Here is a 24,471-nt window from a genome sequence, read left to right on the forward strand (position 1 = left end):
CAGGCTGTGTTGGTCATTGACCACAATAAAGCATTTAGACCAGAAGACCATAAGATGTATGAGCAGAATTAGACAATCTGATCCATTGAGTCTGCTTTGCCATTCCATTATGACTGATTTATTTTCCCTCTGAACCCCATTCACCTGCCTTCTCCCTGTAACCTTCGACACCCTGACTAATCAAGAACTTATCAATCTCCACTTTAAATATACCCAACAACTTGGCCTCCACAGTTGTCTGGGGCAATTAGTTTTACAGATTCACCACCCTCTGGCAAAAGAAATTTGTCCTCATCTCTGTTCTAAAGGGATGTCCTTGTATAAAGCTAATCCAATTTAATCTAAGCAACACACACAAAATATGCTGGAGGAACTCAGCAGGCCAGGCAGCATTTATGGAAAAAAGTATAGTTGACATTTTGGGCTGAGACCCTTTGGCAGGACTGGAGAAAAAAAAGATGAGGAGTAGATGTAAAAGGTGGGGGTAGGGGAGAGAGAAACACAACATGATAGGTGAAACCGGGATGGGGAGGGATGAGGTAAAGAGCTGGGAAGTTGCTTGGTGAACACCAGAAGTGGGATCTCCCTGTGGCCACACATTTTAATTCCACTTCCCATCCCCATTCCGATATGTCCATCCATGGCCTCCTCTACTGTCAAGATGAGGCCACACTCAGGTTGGAGGAACAACACCTTATACTCCGTCTGGGTAGCCTCAACCTGATGGTATGAACATCGATTTCTCCAACTTCCGGTAAACCCCCACCCTCTCCTTCACCTGTCCCCATCCCTTTTCCCTCTCTCACCTGAAATCCTTGCCTGCCCATAGCCTCCCTCTGGTGCTTCTCCCCCTTTTTCTCTTGTGGCCTTCTAACCTCACCTTTCACGCTCCCCCTTCTCCAGCCCTTTATCTCTTCCACTAACCAACTTCCCAGCTCTTTACTTCATTCCTCCTCCTCCAGATTTCACTAATCACCTTGTGTTTCTCTCTCCCCTCCCCCTCCTTTTAAATCTACTCCTCATCTTTTTTTTCTCCAGTCCTGCTGAAGGGACTCGGCCCAAAACATCGACTGTACTTTCTTCCATAGATGCTGCCTGGTCTGCTGAGTTCCTCCAGCATAATTTGTGCGTGATGCTTGGATTTCCAACATCTGAAGATTTTCTCTTGTATCTAATTTAATCTAACATTTATTTCTCCATCAGTCAATATTACAAAAATAGTTTATCTTGTCATTATAATGTATAAGTTAGTTTGTGGGGAGCTTGCTGTATGCAAATTGGTAACAATACTTCTTACATTACAACATTTTATTGACTCTAAATCTCTTTCAAAGTCCTGCTGTTGTTATTGGCTCTGTATCCTCTCTACACCAAGAAGAAAGGGACTATTCATTTATCATCCACCTTGATCAGATCCAGCAGGAGTGACGATTTGAACATCCAGTCCAATTTGACATCTTCATTTCTCAGTAGGTCGAGCAGGCTCCCACGAGTGCCGAACTCTGTCACGATAGCAAGCAGCCCACAGTCATGGAAGAAGCCAAGGAAAAGGTTTATGTTTTCATGTCGTAAGTCTTTCATCTAAGGCAATAAAAATCTCTCTGTCAGTATAACAATGGCAAAGATAAATTACAAGAAATAAAATTAAGATGAAATAGTCTTTCCAGTGTATGCTGTTAAACATAAACTTGCCAAATGAGAATGTTGGCTGGATAGATGTGAATTATCGCTGTGGCTCATGAAAACTGTAGTTCCACCACAAAAAAAGAGAAATAAGCATATTCTTTAGTCAATCGTTGTTGGCTCTGCTTATTGAAACCTTATTCCTGATCTGCCAATCAACTGCCAACAGATTGAAATGTAACACAGCTATTGACAGCACTTTCTAAGGATCTTCTATTGTACAGTGGTCTCATCAGCTGACTTTCGTGTTGTCTTTCTTCCTTGTATGGATGGATCTCACTTCCACATCAGTGAGCTGAATCAAGGTGGGGAATTATCAGTTCTAGAAATTGCTGGACGGGTATGTCATATAGGTGAAAGTTTATTTGTTGATTGCAATCGATGTTGTCTACTTAGCTTTGCTATTAATTTTAGTCAAGTAATTTAGTTAAGATATCATAATGAGTTCTCAGCTATCTTCCCGAAAACATTTGTCAAGCCTGTCATTTAGAACCTCTTGATCGAGTGACATAAATTGTCCCGCTAATGAATGAGGTTTCATTTCTATTTAAACAAAAATAAAGTATGCCAAATATTTTTCAATAACAGGACTCCTAAATTTAGTCAGGAAGAGAAAGAAAACATACTTGAGAGTGAGGAAGCTATACTCAGACAGGCCCCTTGTTGCCCTTGGCAGGAAAGTGCCCAAGCAGGTGATTAAGAAGGGCAAAAGGGATAATCCGGGTAACCATAGACCAGTGAGCCTCACCTCAGTGGTACTGGAGAGAAAACGGAGGGATAGGATTTGCTGGAAATGCATGTCCTGCTTAGGGACAGTCAGCATGACTTTCTGTGAGGCAGCTCCTGCCTTATAAACTTGATCGGGTTTTTTTAGCATTGTAAAAGATCCCTCCCATCCATCCAACACCACGGTAGCGTAGCGGTTAGCATGACGCTATTACAGCTCAGGGCATTCCAGAGTTTGGAGTTCAGTTCCAAAGGAGTCTCTGTAATCCTCCCCATGGGATGCACAGGCTTTCTCTATGTGCTCTGGTTCCCTCCCACTGTCCCAAGACATACTGGTCATTTTAAATTGTCCTATAATTAGGTTAGGGTGAATCAGGGTTGTGGGTTTGTGGGGAGGTGTGGCCCGAATGGCTAGAAGGGCCTCCCCTGAGCTGTGTCACTGGAGAAAATAAATAAACAATCTTGTGGTGATATCACTTGCAATGATGTGCCAGTACATGATTGGACAGAGCACTGAGCATGTGCGGGAATGTTAAGGGTTAATGTGCTGGGTTAAGGCGTGTTTGTTTATTACTGTAAATAAAAGTTCTCTAATTCTTCCAGAATATGATTCTTCGCTGTTATCCCACGGTACGTTTAAACAGAAGTAACATAACAAATGTAGTGAGATGCTGAAGATGTTCTATAGGTCAGTTGTGGAGAGCGCCCTCTTCTTTGTGGTGGCGTGTTGGGGAGGAAGCATTAAGAAGAGGGACGCCTCACATCTTAATAAGATGGTAAGGAAGGCAGGCTCTGTCGTGGGCAAAGTACTGGAGGGTTTAACATCGGTAGCTGAGCGAAGGGCGCTGAGTAGGCTACGGTCAATTATGGATAACTCTGAACATCCTCTACATAGCACCATCCAGAGACAGAGAAGCAGTTTCAGCGACAGGTTACTATCGATGCAATGCTCCTCAGACAGGATGAAGAGGTCAATACTCCCCAATGCCATTAGGCTTTACAATTCTACCGCCAGGACTTAAGAACTTTTTAAAAGCTATTATTAATGCTTTTTGAGATAGTGATTTAGATGCATATCATATTTTTTACTGAGTTAAGTACTGTATGTAATTAGTTTTGCTACAACAAGTGTATGGGACATTGGAAAAAAGTTGAATTTCCCCATGGGGATGAATAAAGTATCTATCTATCTATCTATCTATCTATCTATCTATCTATCTATCTATCTATCTATCTATCTATCTATCTATCTATCTCTACCATCAGGCAGAAGGTACCATTGCATTAGGACAAAAACAGCTTCTTCCCCTAGGCCATCAGACCACTGATCTCCCTGTCACCACCCAGGTCTCCCCACATATGAAGCACCAGTAGCATTATACTGCTGTAAGTGCTCCTTATTAGTTGTTAGTTTATTTTGTGGTAATATTACTTCTTGTATTATGTCTGTGAGATACATGTACTGTGTTGTGTACCTTGGTCTGGAGGAACTTTGTTTCGTCTGACGATATACATGTGTACTGTTGAATGACAATGAGCTTGAACTTGAAAGGAGCTTGATGAGAGTAAGGCAGTGGATGGCATCTACGTGGACTTTAGCAAGGCATTTAATAAGGTTTCTTATGGTAGGTTGATTCAGAAAATAAAGATGCATGGTATCTGGGATGAATTGCAAATTTGGTTTGGAACTGGCTTGCTCATGGAAGATAAAGAATAGGGGTGGAAGATTGTTATTCTGGCTAGGGGTCTGTGTCCAGTGGTGGTCTGTAGGATTGATGCTGTTGTTTATGATTTATGTCAATGATTAGAATGAAAATGTACTGTAGATTAACAGGTTTGCAGAATAGTGCAAGATTGATGGAGTTGTTTACAATGTAAAGGACTATCAAAGAGCTAACAAGCTAATGTTCTCAGAATTATATACTTATCTAATTATCTGTCGATTTATTTGCTCAATTTGTTTTCTTTTGCACATCTATTGACAGTTTTTGTATGTGTATAGATTTTCTTAAATTGTATTGTATTTCTTTATTTTCCTGTAAATGCCTGGAAGGAAATGAATCTCAAGGTAAGATAGGGTAACATACTGCATATGTAAGTTGGTAATAAATTTGAGATTTGACTTTGCAAATAATTACACAACTTAAAGTGACTTCAGGTTTTAAACTTACCATTTCAAACACAGCTTTTGTGCTTGGTTTTATATCACCAAATTCTTCGCAAGGGAACTTTTTCAGCCAAACCCAGTCACCCTGGAAAGATTAAACTGCCTGGATTAGGATGCATGCTTTTCCATTCAGGGTGGGCGTATTTAGAACAATTTTACTCAGCAAAAAGGATACGCTAAATGATATTACAATTGAGAAAACTTTTCATGTCCATTTACTTGTAATGTGATACCCGACATATGCTGTTTTCATGTTGGCACATCTGACAGATCTTGGCAGATTTCTGCATTTACGTACCTGCTAATTTTCACTTCTTGTATTTTTCTTGGGAACTTAAAACTGTTTAGCTCCTGTTACCTTTCACATTGTGAACATAATGGCTTTTGCATGTTGACATTTACAAAGCTAAGTAATTTCATCAGCAATTCCTCTTCAGTGGACACTAATGTTATGTGTGTACGTTTGCTGCTCTAGATTAATGGTACAATGTATAGCTGTGCACACTCCTCCTTCTAGTGCTAAAGCATTCCTCCCTGTGACTCCCTGAGATGGGGCCACAGTCTCAATAATCAGAATAAAATCAGAAAATGTTGGAGATACTCAGCTAGTCAGTATGAAACGAGAAAAAGAAGTAATGTTTCAGGTCAAAGTCCCTTTGTCAGAACTGTAAGGAACTGAAGTTCTGCAGCAGGGTCTCAGCCTGAAACATCGACTGCTTATTCATTTCCGTAGATACTGCCTGACCTGCGGAGTTCCTCCAGCATTTTGTGTGTGCTGCTCTAGATTTCCAGCCCCTGCACAAGTTTCCATGTTTGTCAAAGAAGAGTGGGGGAGAAGGAATGCCTCTGAGAGGATGAAGCTCAGTTGACCATGGGGGTAAACTGTAAACAAGATTATCTCGCAAAGGAATGAATGGGAACAGTTGGAAAGGGTGAATGTAGACAAAAGAACGTAGGAGTTGTGAAACACAGGGCAGGAGGACGTGCCAAGTTGGTCAGAGGTTAAAAAAAGGGAGAGAAAATAAAATAAACAAGCTGAGCCAACATCAATTCAATAGCCAAGTCAATAATGAATGCAGATGCATAGGTAAAAGTTTCTTGTAGAAATTTTGTGGAAATGGAGGTTCAACAGCAATTTTGAAGGTATCAGTTATTTTTATATTAGAGTATTAGAACTGTGTATATTATAACTAGAATGCCACACAAGTGCAGATCATATACAGGTTACCTCATAAACTGCAACATTTGAGTTTTCATAGGTGGCGGGTGTCAGGCTTCTGATTGAGTAAGATCGTATGGGAGATTTTCTGCTCCTTGACTCACAACAACTTTGTGCTCCTTCGCTAAGTTGACTGTCCTCAGTGCTGATTTTCTTAAAATGAAGCATGAGACAGAGTGGATGATCAGGGAGGATACTGATTATATTCAAAATATAATTTACAAATTGGTAAGCTATAATATAAAGAAATATAATCAGTAATCGAACTGATTGGCAGTCCAACCACAAACCTTTTTACTGAACTGTGGATTTATAAACGTCACGTCATCAAGTGTCAGTAGAATCTTATCAGGTCCTTTCATTAATTTTATTTGAATTATTTGCCGCCTGCAAATGCAAAGGAAAACAGAAATCAGATCAAAAATGAGTGTAAAGTTACAGCCAGCAGAACAGTCATACCCTTCAGCTCTGACGCCTCCACCCTGTGTCATTTTTAATTGTACACAACCTTGTTGTAACCTGAAGACAAAATAGACTGAAGATTCCAGTACCTGGAATAATAGAGAAAAAATCAGAATGCTGGAAGAATTGAGCGGGGCAGGCAGGATCTGTGGTGTAAGTGAGTGCTTCCGTATAGTAGCATCTATCCTACTGTTTCGTACTGCTATACACTGGTTATCTTTCCTATTTCCTCTCAGACCTAATCAGCATCCTGACCTGCAACATCAAATGAAGCTTTTTGCCTCCGTAAATGCTGCTACACACACATAGCTCTTCCAGCGTTCTGCTTTTTGTTGTAACCTGCCCTGATGGTGCCAGCTTTGCTCGGTGCCAACTTTGCTCACATTGCCTCTGTGTCAATATTTTGCTGGATCAAGTTCCAATCCAGAGACACAGGAACACGATTCAGGCTGGTATTTTGGCACAGAGCAGATACAGTGCTACACAATCAGAGGTGCTGTCATTTGAATGTTGGACCGAGGTCTGGACTGTGCTCGCAAGTACATACGAATATTCCGATGGTCTTTTTCAACAAACAGCTGTGTCCTGGCAACTTGCCCAGTACTTATTTCTCAATCACCATTAAAACCAATGCTTAGTCATAACTCTACATATTTTACATGTTTCTATTATGTTTCATTGTTAATTCCAAGCTTGTGACTGCTTTTTCATTTCATTAAAATTGTTGTATTTCATTATTGGTTTCATTCTGTTGCATTTTCAACATCACTGGTTTATGGTTGGTTATTCTACGTAAGGACATAAGATATTAGAATAGAGAAGTCAGGACATGTTTTAGAGTTGGCACAGCATTGCAAAGGGTTAGGTTATAAAGCCCATTTTCAAAGAGTGCTGTTGGAGCAGCACTCTACATCCGGATAAAGCTGGCACTGATTTGGAGTTTGAGTTGGATGTTTGGACTACGTCCTGTGTCTGCTGTACAATCTGGCCCAGACTGAGCCAAATAGGCAGACAGCCCTTCACGTGGGACGTTAATTCCGATGCAATGCTGCAGCAGCTGAGTCCCGTGGCTCAAAAAGACACACATTCAAATAAACTTACAAAGATCCATCCTGTTCCTCACGCCTGCAGATTAATATTGGGATCGACACAGACTACAGCCCACTTAAATGGGAACTCCGTGACTCATTCTGGGGTCCAGAGTGTTGGGGCAGCTGGTGTACAGGTAGATAGCGTGTCTGTGAGAAAGGATTGGCGGTTGATAGGGCTGAAATAATTGACTAATATTGACAAATATGAAGGGGCTTAATTTTAAGGTTATTGGTGGAAAATACAGGTGAGATGTCAGAAGAAAGTTTTTATTACACACTAAAAGTGGTGAGTGTATGGAATGCCCTGCCAGAGGTGGTGTTAGAGGCAGATACATTAGGGACAATTAAGAAACTCTTAGATGGATGATAAAAAGAGAGTCATGTAGGAAGGAAAGGTTAGATTGATCTTAGAGTAGGTTAAAATGGTGGCACAACATCGTGGTCTGAAAGGACCTGTACTGTGCTCTAATGTTCGATGTCCTAACTTTAACAAGTTTCTGCCTGACAGGTAGGGTTCAAATCTCTCAATCTTGTTAATCATATGATGGCAACAGCACATTTGAGTGTGGACTAGTGAATAATTTTTAAACAGTGGACCATAAATTTCATTAAACTTTCATATTAAGGATAATAACTGTACCTTATTAAACAAACAAGACCTGCACCAAAGAGCATGGCAAACATAATCAACAGTGGCACCGTGACAGCAAAGAAAGGATCAATACCTGAAAACAAAAATATGGAAATGTAAATCAAATGGTATAACAATAAAATTAAAGCGATACAGTATAAAAGTTTTCTGGTGATGAATACTAGAAATATATGGAGATTTATTTTAACATAATCTTTTCCATTATCCTACGAGCGGATGGCTTAAAACATTATTTCTAACCTGTGATTGGATAAAATAGCTTTTTTTCCAACTCAATATATGCAGTGTGAATCGAAGTTCCAATGCAAAGGTGATCATTGTCTATTCCCTATCAAATTTGTCTTCATCAAATAGGCAGACTTTGGGGCAGGGATGATCAGAAGCCCCTGACAGGAGATGAGCTTGGTTCCTAACCCTTCAATCCATCTTGGTTTAATCATCTACAGCAGGGGTTCCCAATCCGGTGTCCACGGACCCCCTTGCTTAATGGCATTGGTCCATGGCATAAAAAAAGGTTGGGAAGCCCTAGATCTACAGAAACACTGATGAAATGCACTAGGTCTTATATTGCAACAGAGGCAATGGAGGCCCAATCATGCCTAGCAAATGTATTCAAGTTCTTTGTCAGCCAAAACAGATTGGGGAGAACCCCCCAAAAATAATATTTGGATTTTCAAAAGGAATTAAGCAACATGTCACATAAAATTTTGCAAGAGCTCATAGAGCTGAAAATAATATGTTAGCATGACTAGAGGTTAGAGAATAGACCAGAAAGAAATAATGGGTTATAAGAGGGACATTTTCAAGATACTAATCAGTAACTAGTCGGCACCACAGAGACCAGTACTTAGAGTTTGGAAAGTCACATTATCATTTAAATGTAGAAAGATTGCAGCGTGCCGCTGTGCAGGGGGACTTGGGAGTGCTTGTGCATAAATCATAAAAAGTTGGTTTGCAGGTGCAACAAGTTATCATGAGGCATTTGGAATGTTGGGCTTCACTGTTTGAGGGACAGGACTTAAGATCAAGGAGGTTATGCTGCAACTGCACGGAGTACTCGTGAGGCTGCATTTGGAATACTGAATGCATTTCTGGTCTGCTTACTTAGGGAAGGATATACTGGCTTTGGAGATGGTGCAGAGGTTTGACAGGCCAGTTCCTGCGATGAAGGGTTAGCCTATGAGGAGAGACTGAGTCACTGGAATTCAGAAGAACGAAAGGGGAACAGATTTAGGAACATATAAAATTATGAAAGGGGTGGATAAAATAGAGACAGGGAAGTTGTTCTACTGATAGGTGAAACTAGAACTAGGGGACAAAGCCTCAAGATTCAGGGAGTAGATTTAGGATGGAGATGAGGGGGATCTTTTTTTCAGAAAATAGTAAATTTGTGGAACCTACTGTATAGGGAAGTAGTAGAGGATAGTTCACTAAATACATTTAAGGCATTGTTAAATAGATTTTTGCATAGCAGGGGAATTAAGGGCTATGGGGAAAAGGTAGGGAGATGGAGCTTAGTCCATGGCCAGATCTGCTGTGGCCTTATTGAATGGCGGAGCAGGCTCGATGGGCAAATTGGCCTATTCCTGTCCTATTTCTTATGTTCTTCTGAATTGTAACCAAAAGTGCATAATGTGTAGAAATAGGTGGGAGGCTAGCTATATGAAGGATGTGAACAGTTTACAGAGTTCTGTTCATAGGCTAGGTGAGTGAATGAAAAATTGACAATGGAATAATGTAAAGTGTGAAGTTGCTGACCTTGGAAGGAGACGGATTATTATTTAACTGGAGGGTTGCATACCAAGTGGATTTGGGAGTTCTAAACATGAAACACAAAGCTAACACAGTGATGTTAAAGGTAATCAGGAAGTCTAATGGAAGGCTGGCTTTTATTTGAAGGAGGCTGATGTATCAAGATAAGACAGTCTTACTATGAATTTATAAGCACGAGTGAGATCATATTTAATGTACTGTTTAGGTTTTGGTTGCCTTACTTAAGGAAGGGTCACTAGAGGCAGTTCAGAGAAGGTTCACAATGATAATCCTGGGTGTGGAGGGAGTATCTTATGTAGAAAGGTTGAATAAGTTGGATCTGTACTACTGGAGTTTAGAAGAATGAGAGGCAACCTTTTGAAACAAATAAAATTCTTAGAAGATTTAAAAATGTAAATGCTGGAGGATATGAGAAAGTTTAGGATCAGAAGATACAGTGTGAGAATTGGAGGCATGGATAAGGACTCAGACGAGGAAGAATTTCTTGTCACATAGAATGTCTTTGGAGGTTTTTCAGATTAGCCTTGTTTGTCACATGTACATTGAAACATCGAAACATACAGTGAAATGCATCGTTTGCATCAACAACCAACACAGTCCGAGGATTGAGCCTTCAGATGTCACGGGTGTCGAAGCAGCATGCCCACAATTTAATTAACACTTACGATCCCATGCATGCTTGGAACGTGCAGGAAAACTGGTGGTCACAGGAAGAACGAAGAAACTCTTTCCAGACAGCGGCAGGAATTGAATGCTGATCTCACAGCTGGTGCTGTAAGGTGCTACACTAATCACTACACTACCTCTCCACCCTTTCTGAGGCAAGGATACCCTAGAAAGCCGTGGCAACTGAATCTTTAAATAGAAAAATACTGAGATAGATGCATATCTGGAATCAGAGAATGTAAGGAGAGGCAGAGAGTGAATTGAGGAAAGTTTGTTCAGCCGAGTCTGAATGACAGAGCAGATTCGAAGAACCAAATGGCCTACTCCTGTTCCTATTTCTTATGATCTCATGGTTTTATAGAACCTATAAGGAACAAACCTTAAGATGAATTTTGGAAGATCTTAATTTATTTGATGTTTTAACATTCACTTGTGCTTGTCCAGAACCATAATCTAAATGTTAATGGGTATTACATTCATATAAAGGGGCACATAGTTGGGATGTGATCTCATTAGCCCACTTCACTTGGAAACTGTTACAAAGATGTGCAGAGTGAGATTTGGAGACCTCAATCGCTATCAGAATTTTAACACTATCAGCGAAAATAAAATCATTTTCATTCCAACAAAAAAAAAGGCTTTCCATAATAATTCTAGTCTGCTCCTTAAAAGAGTTGATAACTCTGAAAATTTTAGAATTTGAATTTGAAATATATTGTATGTTATAAGAACATTTGTGAAATTCTGAACTGAAATTAAAGAATCAGATGAATGTGTCCTCTCACCTGCTGTACAGATCTTCCCGTGGGTGAACCAGCATGCCGCATCTGTTTTTGGCAGAACTCCATTGGGAAAGTGAATTACTTTCCCGGTTAACCGCAGTATATCCGTTTCCATATCTACAAGGTAAGTTCGATGCAGTTTATTTCCTTCACCATCGGTGTCCAGGATTACATAATCAGCAAAGCTTTCTCCATTTTCATTGGTCCAGATTTTTTGGTTAAAGCCTTCAAACCTGATGTTTTTGGAAAACTTTGCTATGTTGCTGCCAGAGATCCAGGCTCCGTGCTTTTTATTGTTGTGCATAGCTTTGGCAAGAAAATAGATTGCATTGTAGATTGTTCCAAACAAAGGTGACACCTGGTGAGCAAAAATAAACTGCTTGAAAGACTTTCCTATTTTCAAATCCACTAATAGTAGTGGGATGCAATTAAATGATGATAAGTTTACATTGCCAATTTCAATTGAGAATGTGGCTACAGGGATTTATAAAGGTTAGAAATGTGGATTGAACACATCATTGTACAACTCATATTCTGAGTTCTTTTTAATTTACTTATTATTCTATTTGCACAGATTGTCTTCTTTTGCACATTGGCTGTATGTCAGTCTTTGTACCTATATGTGGAGGGTTTCATCAATTCTGTTGTATTTCTATGTTCTACTGTGAAAGCATTCAAGAAAATGAATCTCAAGGCAGTATATTAGTGACATATTTACGTACTTTGAAAATAAATTTACTTTGAACTCTGAACTTTGAAAATAATTCATGAATTGTTTTTTTTATGCCATGATATAATATAGAATGATGGAATTTATAACGTAGAAGAAGGCCATAGGTCCAAAAAGAGCTATTCAGAATTTCAGACTAATCTTACCTCTCAGTTTTCAGTCTACTGCACATAAAACATGCACTCAGGCTCTCTTAAGAATGAATCACACACAAAATGCTGGAGGAACTCAGCAGGTCAGGCAGCATCTATGGAAATGAATGAACAGTCGACCTTTTGGGCTGAGACCCTTCAGCAGGACTGGAAAGGAAGGGCAAAGACATCAGAATGAAAAGGTAAGGGAAGGGGAAGGAAGATAGGTAGAAGGCGATAGGTAAAGCCAGCTTGATTGGAAAGATATAGGGCTGGAGAAGAAGTATGCCCGGGGTTTTTATTCCCACTGTACTTTCAGGTAAGTGGTCCTAAAACTGCCTTGAATTAATGCAATTTGCTTTAAATTAGTGCTTTCAGTTACTATCTGCTATGGGAAACTTCTGATTCATCATGCATTCTAATTGTATGCACTTTTATTAAACCTCCCGTTAGTACCTCTGTTATGAAGAAAATAACCCAATTTAGCCAATCACTCTTCATAGTTAACTGCTTTCAGCCTGAGCAACTTCTTCAAAGTTCCTCAAGACCACATCCTGATGGCAACACGTCTTGGACTGTGGTGACCAGAACTGTAGGAACAAGCTAGCAATGGCTAAGTAGATCTATATGTACTCATTGATCTCACGTCATATCTTTTGTCCGATATAAGAAAGTACCCTGTACATCTTCTTAATTTGTTGATCTGTGCATCTGTTCTCCAAGTTCACTTTTTCTTTGATTTTTCTGCTTCCAAAGCCACACGTTTCTCTAGATTAGAGTTTATTCCTCCAGGAGCTCCTCCAGCATTTTGTATGCTTTGCTCTAGACTTAATTTGCCTTTTTTCTGGATCCCTTCCTCACCAGCTGCTACAGAACTATTTTTATTAATCAACAGCAAGTTTCATGGTTCAGGACTGATTCCAAATAAGATCATAAGACAGAAGCAGAATTAGGCCATTCAGCCCATCACTCAGCCTGCTCCCCATTTCATCACTGTTGACTTACAATCCCTCTCAACCCCATTCTCCTGCCTTGTCCCTGTAACCTTGGAAACTATTACTAATACACTGCTTTCAATACACCCAATGAATTGGCCTCCACAGCCATCTGTGGCAATGAATATTACAGATTCACCACCCTCCGGCTAAAGAATCATCGATAAATACATTGAAAAATAATTGATAAATACTTCAAAAAGCAGACGACCTAGCACTGAGCCTAGCAGGACTCCCTCTGCAAACAACCTTTCAGTTGTTTGAACCAATGCCCATTAGTACTCTCTGCTTCCTGCGAATGACTCAGTCTAACCCAACATGGGTGTGATGGGACAGTATGCAGTATGGCACCTCTTCAAACCCAATTTAGGTTTTCCTCTAATTTGACCATGTTGTATGTACTGCTTTCGTTCTCAAAAACCACAAAGATAACTTCCCTGTAACAAACTTATAGCGTCATTAATGAATCCATGTCTTTCAAAGTGAAAAGTTTGACAGTCCCTCAGATGTTTCTCTCCATTAATTTACCCACCGTTAATGTTGGGTTGACCAACCAATTGCCATGTCATTTTTTAACTGTGGTAGAATGTGGTAACTTTTCCTCTGCACATTCTTGGTTTTAACACTCATGTCACAGATTATCAAACAGAATGATACAACTGTACAAAGGAAATACGATTTTACAGTTAAATAAAACAGACATTGTGGTTTTTGAGCCCAGAAGCGTAGTAATCTCAGATGTAGTTCTAAAGGATGTCTCAATTTTCAACTCAGGAAGCAAAGTATATTCCTCCAACTATTTAATTTTCACTACCGGTAAGAAAGTAGGAATGACTTCAGGGTTTTGAGTCAGTAGGAATGATTAAATAATTTTCTGAAATGTGTGGTTCCACTAAACCATGAAAAAACATTTGGGCAAGGCACCTGGATTAGTTAAACCCACATCTCACTTCACAGTCATCAGTAAAACAGGGCAGATGGCTATAAAATTTGAAGTATAGAACTTTAAATTCAAGGGTACCTGTTCAGGGTTCAAGTGAGTTGCAATTTCCTGCTTTTGCACATGTTCCTGAAATGCCTGATGAAATGACGTTCTTGTAGAATCCATCGTGATGGTCAGCACTGAGTCATAAGCCTTCTGCAGCTTGGAGTTGTTCACCAGCACTGGGTAGGGAGTCCGTTCGTACGGGAGGCTGTATAGAAGAGTATCGTATGGTACAAAGATATAACTGCCATCGGTCATCTGCATGTCGTGGGCAGTTTCCAAAACCTGTTTCTGAACCCTGCCTCCAATGAGAACTGAATGCATGCACATGACGATCACTGAAAACACACAGAAAAATAGTATTATGAAGGTATTATCATAGGTTAAAGATTTGTGATTTATTTTATTGTCACAAAAGGTATTTTATCTTTCAAACACCATATATTTATTGCTCAGGTTTGATAATTTTATACAGTTCTATGCAATGCTTGGTTCACTCTCAATATTAGACTGATATAGTTAGCCAATTGCATCTAATTTTCTTTGTATTGTGAAAGGCTGAATGTCCAGGGTAGAAACACTTCTAAAGCTATCAAGAATATGTTGTCACCCGTGGCTTAGTTAGATCACTTTTTGCTTTGAATAAAACAGTTTCAGTTTAATTCTGACTCGGAGACATGAGTACATAAATTGCTAGGGAAGTACTCTGGTAAAGTATTAATGCAGTGTTGTCCATTAAGTGGCCGGCATTCCATTAAATGTGCTTTCTCAGGTAGATGCAAAGGATGCCATAGGACTGATTTATGGAAGAGTAGGGAAGGTTTCTTCGATAACTCGATGATATTTATGTCTCAAATAAATTTTCTAGAAAACAGTTTATGTGATTATCTTACGCTACTTGCACCCATAAGCCGGTAACTGAATTTCCTACAATACATAAACTTTTCACTGGTTGTGCTAAAGTGATGTGTTGAAAAGTGGCAATAGAAATGCTTAATTTCCTTTTGAGAAAGGAGAATTAGGAAAGCTCTCCTCAGTGCGTACCCACGCCTCAAGGACTTCAGCAACTGAAGAAGGCCACTCACCACCACCTTCTCGTGGGCAACCAGGAATAGGCATTAAAGGTTGGCTCAGCCTGTGAAGCCCACATTGTTTGAATGAATATAAAAAAGGGATGTTTCAAAGCATGAATTATTGCATTGTAGTCTATCTTGCTACCAAATCAAGTACATTGGGGGTCTGCCATAGAATGTATTGAAGCAGAAGTTGGGAGGATTTTTTAAATATAATACTGTGAAAATGCACAAAGAATCAGAGCTTCTAGGAGGGTTTATAGGAAGCAGTGGAAGAAAAGAGAACATGTTTTTAGCTTTATCGCTACTTAACCGGGTGATGGCTAGTTCAGGTAGAAAATGATGAGACTTGTTCATTTAATTACAAGGGAACTGTTGATGCCTTATAATAGGCCAGTGCCACAATCGTTGCTACTACCAAACAATCAGCCAGCACTAAGAATTAGCTCTACAGGCATGACGTTTCAGATCTTTGGGATTAATCATCGCTGAATTTTTTAAGTGGTTGATTTTATTTTATTTTTCTGTCTTATTAAAATCTCTCTCACTTCCTTTTTCATTTCTACTTTCATTTCACTGTGTATAATATTGTGCATTAACAAGATCTGGAACTTAAGAACATGAAGAGGGAACTTTCTTTCATTGATTGAGGTATCAAGTATGAGATTAGGGGGTTTCTGTTAGTTAAAAATAAATAAATAGCATCAGCTGAAGTTATGCGTACTGTTCCGCTCACCACAATATGGGAAGGATGTGATTCCCAAGAGGAAGTATAGAGAAGTTTTATGAAGATGATGCCACAACTGGAGAATTTTAGGTCTGGGGAAAGTTCAGTCAGTCTGGACACTTTTTCCTTTGAAGGCTGACAGGAGATTTCCATCCTGGTCATGGTCTCTTCTCGTGGCTGCCATTGGGAAGAAGGTCCCACATCACCAGATTCAGGAACTGTCATTACCCTTCAACCATCAGGCTCTTGAATCAGCGTGGGTAACTTCACTCACCTTGACACTGAACTGATAACCTTTGTACTCACTCTCAACGATTCTACAACTTATGTTATCATTGTTTGTTTGTTTGTTTGTTTATTTATGTATTTATGTGCTTGTATAGTTTGACTTCTTTTGCACATTGATTGTCAGTCTTTGTGTGTAGTTTTTCATTATTCTTCGTTCTACTGTGAATGCCTGCAAGAAAATGAATCTCAGCGTAGTTTCTGGTGACATGTATGTACTTCGATAAAAATTTACTTTGAACTTTGAATGGTGAGATTTAGTTTAAAAGAAAGGATAGAAAGTAACTATTCACATTGGGGTGGCGCGGTAACGTAGTATTTTGAACAATATTTTGTAGTATCAGCGACACAGGTTCATTCCCCATTGCTGTCTGTAAGGAGTTCATACGTTCTACACGTGACTGCATGGGTTTCCTCCCATAGTCTTGGTTGGTAGGTTAATTGGTCATTGTGAATTGTCTGGTGATTAGGCTAGGCTTATATCGGGGGTTGCTGGGCAGTATGTCTCGATAAATCAATAAATACATACATAGATAAATAAATAAATAATGATAATTAACTGGGGACTGTAGTACAGCCCTATGGAGTAGGATAATACTAGTTGATGTTTCTTTTGTCAGCATATATACTTGAGCTGATTTCCATGATTCTTTGATTTGGTGTTACATTTTTTTATTTAACCTTTTCTGGTGAAAGAGGTGGTTTCCACCTTACTCAATCGTCCAGTTCTTTCTCTATACTTTGGTGCATTCTACGTATGGGATACAGGTGTCACGGTAGTGTAGTGGTTAGCGCGATGCTATTACAGCTTGGGGCATCAGAGTTCAGAGTTCAATCCAGGCATCCTCTGTAAGGAGTTTGTACGTCCTCCGCATGGAATGCATGGGCTTCCTCGTTTCCTCTGGGTGCTCCGGTGTCCTTCCACAGACCAAAGATGTACCTGTTAGCAGATTAATTGTACATTACAATTTGTCCCGTGATTAGGCTAGGGTTAAATCGGAGTTGGTGGGCGGCACTGCTCAAAGGGCCAGAAGGGCCTGTTCCACACTGTATCTCTAAATTAATTAAAGAATTAATTAAATTGATGGCATGCGTCACACACAGGCTAATCTGTATTGATTGTCCATCTATCATTTCCCCTGAGGAGACTTTGAATGTTACAATGTGAGTTTGGAAGAACAATAAAATGGAAGAGAAAAGAATTGTTTCATTCTTCCAGGAGAGAGATTAGCTTTATTTATCACACGTACATCGAAACATAGAGTGAAGCGCGCCACTTGCATCAAATCAAATCAGCATGGATTGTGCTGGGCAGCCTGTAAGTGCCACCATGCTTCCAGTGCCAACATACCATGCCCACCAGCCACTAACCCTAACCTGTATGTCTTTGGGATCTGGGTGGAATCCGGAGCACCTGGACGGAACCTCGCAATCACGGAGAGAGCATACAAACTCTTTAAAGACGGCTGTGGAAAGAGAACCCCAGTCTTATAGCTGGCGCGGTAAAGCATTACGCTAACCTGTGCCACCTCATCCAACAACCAGGAGAAGATACATTGAAAAACTGAGCAGAGTTGTAAATTTGAACAATCCTTTGCTGTTAGGGATCAGCGCTGTCCTAATCAGTAGAGTACATATTGTAAACCAGCACTGACTAGTTCAACTCCAGACAAAAATTCATACATACTGCGAAGTTTGTCTAGAGATTTTATTTTCTCCAGAGCTTTTCTGATAGTTGCCTGTTCTTTGGCCACTGGCAATACAATTCGCACAGGCAAGCCTTGTTTCCTGAGAGCACTAGCCAGGTTCACAGCTGTATCCACCCAAATGTCTTCAGCTGATGAGACGATGGCCACATGTGCCCACCTGAAGTATTTCATCACCTTGAAGAGAACTTGTGCTGGAGATGGCAGAGTTCGCACAAATGTTGGATAGTTTATGGCATCATCCAATTCGTAATTAACACAAGCCCATGAAAATATAATTCTATTCCAGTTTTTCCCCAGAAGGGAAGCTGCATCACAGTAGCCTGGATTCACTGGGCCAATGAATCCAGATGCCATATATGAATACTTAACAAAAGTAACTAATGCTTTGGAGGTTTGACATTCTTCATTTAATATCACGTAATCTAAGTGGTTGCCGAGACTTAGGGAAGAATCCTTGTTGACTTGATCAACAGCCAATTTAGCAGCAACATCTGGAAGAGCTTTGGCAAAAATAGGGTCACATGCCCAGGGCCCAATGACCCCCACCTTGTATGTCGAACAGTGCACAGAACAAGGAAAAGTTAGTGCAACCAGAATGGTCCAATAAAATTGAAATGGGGGCAAAGTATAGGATGCAAACTGTTGGAGCTTTTCCTTGTTAATCCAAAAGGGGTGGCTTGATAACTTCAACGTGACACTATAGAAGTAGAAGGAACACTGAAACATGGTTATCCTCCGGCAGTCCAGACAACCAGTAGGAAGGTGCATTCAAAGCTTAGTCCAAACTCTTTCAGAAATACTTGCACTTAGTCCAAATTCTTTTAGAAATGCTTTCAGTGTCCTGCAAAAGAAAAATAGACACAGGTTTTATTCTAAACACAAGAGATTCTGCAAATGCTGGAAACCTAGAGCAACACACACAAAATGCTGGAGGAACTCAGCAGGTCGGACAGCATCTATGGAGAAGAATAAACAGTCAACATTTTGGGCCAAGACACTTCGTCAGGACTGGAGAGAAAGGGGGAGGAAGCCAGGATAAGAAGGCGGGGGAGGGGAAGAAGTATGAGCTGGCAGATGATAGGTGAAGACAGGTGAAGGGGGGGACTAAAATAAGAAGCTGGGAGCTGATAGGTGTAAAAGGAAAGAGGTTAAAGAATAAGAAATCTGATAGGAGAGGTCAGTGGACCATGGGAGAAAGGGAAGGAGGAGGGGCACCAGAGAAGATGATGGGTGGATTAGAACAAGAAAAGGAGTATGAGTGGAGCCAGAATGGGGAAAGTTAAAAGGGAAAAGAGGAAGGAAGAGGAATTACCAAAAGTTAGAGAAATTGATGGTGTAACTACAAAACATTAAACTAATTCAAAGGAAAACATGGGAATGTGGGTTTAAGTTCATGTTTACTTTAAGCGAGGTGCGTGCATGTCACGTGGTAGCGTGATGACGTATGCAATTCACGTATATATACATAGAACCTGCAATGAATTACTGGAACATATAAGAATGCTTAATCAAATAATATAGATATAAGATTATTCAATTATTACTGAAAAATTAAGTACACAACAGATGTTCATGCCATCAGATTGGAGGCTACCAACTTGAGGCATTTTATTCTTCCTGTGAACATTCATTCATATTCATTTACCCTTGAATGTACATTTTGATATTATGATGTCATTGCTCTTCTCTGTTTAAATACACTTCCTGACATGTCCTCACTAAATCTTTGCTCTGCTCAAATCAATGACTTGATCCAGGCAGCTAAATCACTGATGGAGAGGCACACTGGAGGCACAATACATTGTGGTATCTTTGCTAATTTATAATGAAGAAAACATCTTTGTTTGGGCACTGCGATTGCCTTTTTGGTTTATACAGTACTGTGCAAAAAGTCTTAGGCACATATATATATAGCCAGGGAGCCTAAGACTACAGCAATTTAATGTATTGCACTGTACTGCTGCTGCAAAAGAAAACAAGTTTTATGACATACGTGAGCCAGAATCCGAATCAGGTTTATTATCACCGGCATGTGACATGAAATTTGTTAACTTAGCAGCAGCAGTTCAATGCAATACATAATCTAGCAGAGAGAGAGAGAGAGAGAGAGAGAAATAATAAATAAAATAAAACACAATAAATAAACAAGTAAATCAATTATGTATATTGAATAGATTTTTTTTTAATGTGCAGAAACAGAAATGCTGTATATTAAAAAAAGTGAAGTAGTGTCCAAAGCTTCAAAGTCCGTTCAGGAATCGGATGGCAGAGGGGAAGAAGCTGTTCCTGAATTGCTGAGTGTGTGCCTTCAGGCTTCTGTATCTCCTACCTGATGGTAACAGTGAGAAAAGGGCATGTCCTGGGTGCTGGAGGTCCTTAATAATGGACACTGCCTTTCTGAGACATGATAAATGTGATTCTGATATGGGTCTCTATTGTGGACTGAGAGTGGGAAGGGGGCAGGGAGAAGGGAATCATTGTTGAGAGCGGGAAGCATCAGAGAGACATTCTGTAATGATAGATAAACCAATTATTTGGAATTAAGTGACCTTTCCTGGTATCTTAGGGCTGGGTGTGTCTACAACCACACCAGCCCCCACACCTGGCACTTCTCTGCCATCTGTCCCACACCCCTCCTGTGGCGCTCAACCCTCACTGTTCCCAACATCCTTTCCTCCCACGGGATTTACAAGCCCACTGTCCACTCCACGTTGACAAATGCAGTACTGTGCACCCTAGCTATATAAATATGCCTAAGCTTTTTAATGGAAGTAGAAATAGGCACCCAGCTTTGATTGAAACACCTTTTCAATTCATTTTTTAACGTCACAAAACTAATATGATCCATTCTTCCTTCTCTTTATGTCCTCTTCTAACCATTCAGGCTCTTAAAATTCTAATTCAAGTGTAACCCTTCTCTTCCCTACATTTTTTGACTTGTCTCCTGCACATGATTACCCTCCAAAATTTATTTATTCAAGCTCAGTGCAAAGTATTGCATTGTCTTCTGATGCTACAAATGATTATCTTGCAATCTTTGTTCATTTCTATTCATTCGATTAGATTAGTAAACCTAAATTTGGTTAAAATGGATGAAATTATAAAGATAGTCTCCAACACAAGGAAATGGCAAAACTAAATCTATGTAAAGATCTGTACAAAATCAAAGTGTCAGATTATTCACATATTTTGCAGCTGGATGCACCAATTATGCTGTCCAGCTGCCATCGGTAAAACACCATGCATTGAAGATGCCTTACACACTGTATAAACGAATAGACAGAGGAAATGATCTGCAGAGTTTAGAGGCAGAAAACAGCAAAATGAAAATGCCAAAACTTAAAATAATCTTCCAGATTAAAATAATCTCGTCAAGAGGAAAAAGGAAGCATATGTTAGATATAAGAAGCAGGAAGTAGGAGGGGCTCATGAGAAATATGGGATAGCCAGGAAGGAGCTAAAGAAAGGACTTAGGAGAGCTTGAAGGGGGCATGAGAAGGCCTTGGCATGTAGGATTAAGGAGAACGCCCTAAGGCATTCTATGCATATGTGAAGAACAGGAGGATGATGAGAATGAAGGTGGGACCGCTAAAGGATAAAGAGGGCAACATGTGCCTGGAGGCGGAGGAGGTTGGGGAGGTCCTAAATGAATACGTTGCTTCCGTATTCACGTGAAAAGGATCTTGATCAGGGTGAGGTTGAAATAGAGCAGGCCTGTGTGCTGGACAATGTGGAGATTACGGAAGAAGAAGTGCTGGATCTTCTTAAAAACATCAAGATTGATAAATCCCCAGGGCCGGATATGATACACTCCAGGTTGTTGTGGGAATTGAGAGAAGAGATCGCAGGAGCATTAGCTATGATCTTTGAATTCTCTTTGGGTGCAGGGTAAGTGCCGGAGGACTGGAGAATGGCAAATGTAGTTCCCTTGTTTAAAAAAGGTAATAGGGAGAAACCTGGGAACTATAGACCAGTGAGTCTTACGTCGGTGGTCTGCAAACTACTGGAAAGGATTCTTAAGGATAGGATCTACGAGCATTCGGAGAAGTACAGTCTACTCATGGATAGTCAACATGGCTTTGTGAAGGGAAGATCATGCCTCATGAGCCTGATTGAGTATTTTGAAGAGGTAACAAAAGAAATTGATGAAGGTAGGGCAGTGGATGTGGTCTACATGGACTTTAGCAAGGCATTTGACAAGGTCCCTCACGAGAGACTCATCCAGAAAGTCATGAGGCATGGGATAAGTGGAACCTTGGCTGTTTGGATAAAAAATTGGCTTAAAGGAAGAAAGCAGAGGGTAGTTGTGGAAGGAAAGTATTCTGCCTGAAGGTTGGTGACTAGTGGAGTGCAGCAGGGATCTGTCCTGGGACCCCTGCTATTTGTGATTTTTATAAATGACCTGGATGTAGAGGCAGAAGGATGGGTGAGTAAGTTTGTGGATGACACGAAGATTGGAGGAGTTGTGGATGGAGCTGCAGGTTGTTGAAGGTTACAAGAGCATATAGACAGGCTGAAGACTTGGGCAGAAAAATGGCAGATGGAGTTCAATCCCGATAAGTGTGAGGTGATGCATTTTGGAAGGCCAAACCAGAAGACTGAGTACAGGATTAATGGTCAGCTACTTAAGAGTGTAGATAAACAAAGGGACCTTGGGGTTCAAATCCATACATCCCTCAAGGTCGCTGCACAAGTTGATAGGGTAGTTAAGAAGGCCTATGGGATGTTAGGCTTCATTAACAGGAGGATTGAGTTCAAGAGTAGAGAGGTCATGTTGCAACTCTACAAATCTCTGGTGAGACCGCACTTAAGAGTATTGTGTTCAATTCTGGTCACCTCATTATAGGAAGAATGTGGAAGCTATGGAGAGGGTGCAGAGGAGATTTACCAGGATGTTGCCTGGTTTGGAGAACAAGTCATATGAAGCAAGGTTAGCAGAGCTGGGACTTTTTTCTTTGGAGCATAGAAGAATGAGAGGGGACTTGATAGAGGTCTACAAGATTATGAGAGGCATAGATAGGGTGGATAGTCAGTACCTGTTTCCTAGGGCACCAATAGCAAACGCCAGAGGGCATATGTACAAAATTAAGGGAGGGAAGTTTAGGGGAGACATCAGGGGTAAGTTTTTACACAGAGTGTTGTGATTGCCTGGAATGACTTGCCAGGGATGGTGGTGGAGGCTAAAACATTAGGGGTATTTAAGAGCCTCTTGGACAGGCACATGGATGAAAAAAATAGAGGGTTATGGGGTAGTGTGGGTTTAGTACTTTTTTAAAGGAATATATGGGTTGGCACAACATGGAGGGCTGAAGGGCCTGTACTGTGCTGTAGTGTTCTATGGTTCTATGGATAAGTGGGAGGCACTGAGACTGTCACTCTGGGGTAAAGTCAATGTAGTTAAAATGGCCATAGCACCTCAGTTTAACTATCTTTCTATGATGCTTCCTTTAAATATTTCAGATTTGATCTACAAGCAATACAACAAAATTATCAGTGATTTTCTATGGGATAAGAAGAAGCCCAGAATTAAAGTGAGTAAGAAGTGTATGTCCAGGGACATGGATGGGCTCAGTCTACCAGACATCAGGGTATATAAATCATCCTTTGAAATGACCAAGTTAGCTAAACATCGGGACAGGGCTGATGTTGATTTAGATTGGCTAGTTATAGAACAGAGCTTGGCTGCACCACATTCTCCCCCTAACACCCTCTCACAACATGTGGAAAACAAGACTAATCTAAATCCTATACTATTTCACTCAAGGAGTACAATTCATAAAGCTTATAGAATGTCACATTTACATCAGTTATACTCCTCGCTCTGGAATAACCCTGCGATATGCATTGGGAAAAGAATGGTGTACTGGAAAGAATGGAAGATTAAAAGTGTAAATACAGTATGAGAATGGGATTTTTATGTCATATGTGGATTTGCAGAGCAAATATAACTTCGTAGATAAAGGGAATTTCTGGAAGTATTTACAAATAAGACATTGCGTTAGTAGCATATTCGCAAAGTTAAAGGCCCACAAAGTAACCCTTTAACTGAATACTTTACACTACCACAGGAAGTTCATAAAGCATCAGTGTTTTATAAAATGTTCAAGCACTCTGTGGGTGAACCATGTAACAATCTCAAAGCAGTATGACAGAAGGATCTTGGAAGCGATATTGAAGATAATGAGTGGTCAAATATTTTATCAAATGTGGGTAGACGTATTAGGGAAGCGAGAGGGAAATTTATTCAGTATAAGATAGTACACAGATATTATTGGACACCAACTAGACTCTACAAAATGGAGATTATTGATAATCATTTATGCTGGAAATGTAAAAATGAGGTGGGCACATATTTTCACATGATTTGGGAGTATTCCATGGTTCGTCCATTTTGGTGTAAAGTTCTTGATTTGTTGGGGAATTGGTTGGGTCCTACACTGCCCTTGTGCCCACGGCTTTGTCTCCTGGGTGATAGGACAATGATACCTAATGTAAACAATGACAAATTTACTATTTTAAAGGTGGGTCTCATCACAGCTGCAAGAATTATATTGCAAAACTGGAAAAAACCCACTGTGAGGGAATGGACTGAGGAAATGGTTAAGATTTCATCAT

The 24,471-nt window shown here is 40.1% G+C and overlaps 1 protein-coding gene and 1 long non-coding RNA gene across 4 annotated transcripts in view; one reads left to right on the forward strand and one right to left on the reverse strand.

The window, feature by feature from the left end:
• LOC140734246 (retinal guanylyl cyclase 2-like) overlaps positions 1–24,471 on the reverse strand; it is a 52,879-nt gene that overhangs the window by 27,668 nt on the left and 740 nt on the right. For all 3 annotated transcript variants that reach the window (XM_073057949.1, XM_073057950.1, XM_073057951.1), the window contains exons 2-9: positions 17,835–18,697; positions 14,099–14,400; positions 11,225–11,579; positions 7,989–8,073; positions 6,086–6,182; positions 5,805–5,948; positions 4,581–4,661; positions 1,405–1,581 (exon numbers count right to left, since the gene is read on the reverse strand). In XM_073057949.1, coding sequence (XP_072914050.1) covers positions 1,405–1,581; positions 4,581–4,661; positions 5,805–5,948; positions 6,086–6,182; positions 7,989–8,073; positions 11,225–11,579; positions 14,099–14,400; positions 17,835–18,624 — 2,031 coding nt within the window. In that variant the 5' untranslated portion in view covers positions 18,625–18,697. The remainder of the gene's footprint in view (positions 1–1,404; positions 1,582–4,580; positions 4,662–5,804; positions 5,949–6,085; positions 6,183–7,988; positions 8,074–11,224; positions 11,580–14,098; positions 14,401–17,834; positions 18,698–24,471) is intronic.
• On the forward strand, positions 21,559–24,429 carry LOC140734055 (uncharacterized). The gene is made up of 3 exons (XR_012100455.1): positions 21,559–21,744; positions 23,317–23,387; positions 24,378–24,429. It is a non-coding gene; the product is annotated as an uncharacterized lncRNA (long non-coding RNA).

Source organism: Hemitrygon akajei, chromosome 10, assembly GCF_048418815.1.
Source record: "Hemitrygon akajei chromosome 10, sHemAka1.3, whole genome shotgun sequence".
Taxonomy (NCBI): domain Eukaryota; kingdom Metazoa; phylum Chordata; class Chondrichthyes; order Myliobatiformes; family Dasyatidae; genus Hemitrygon; species Hemitrygon akajei.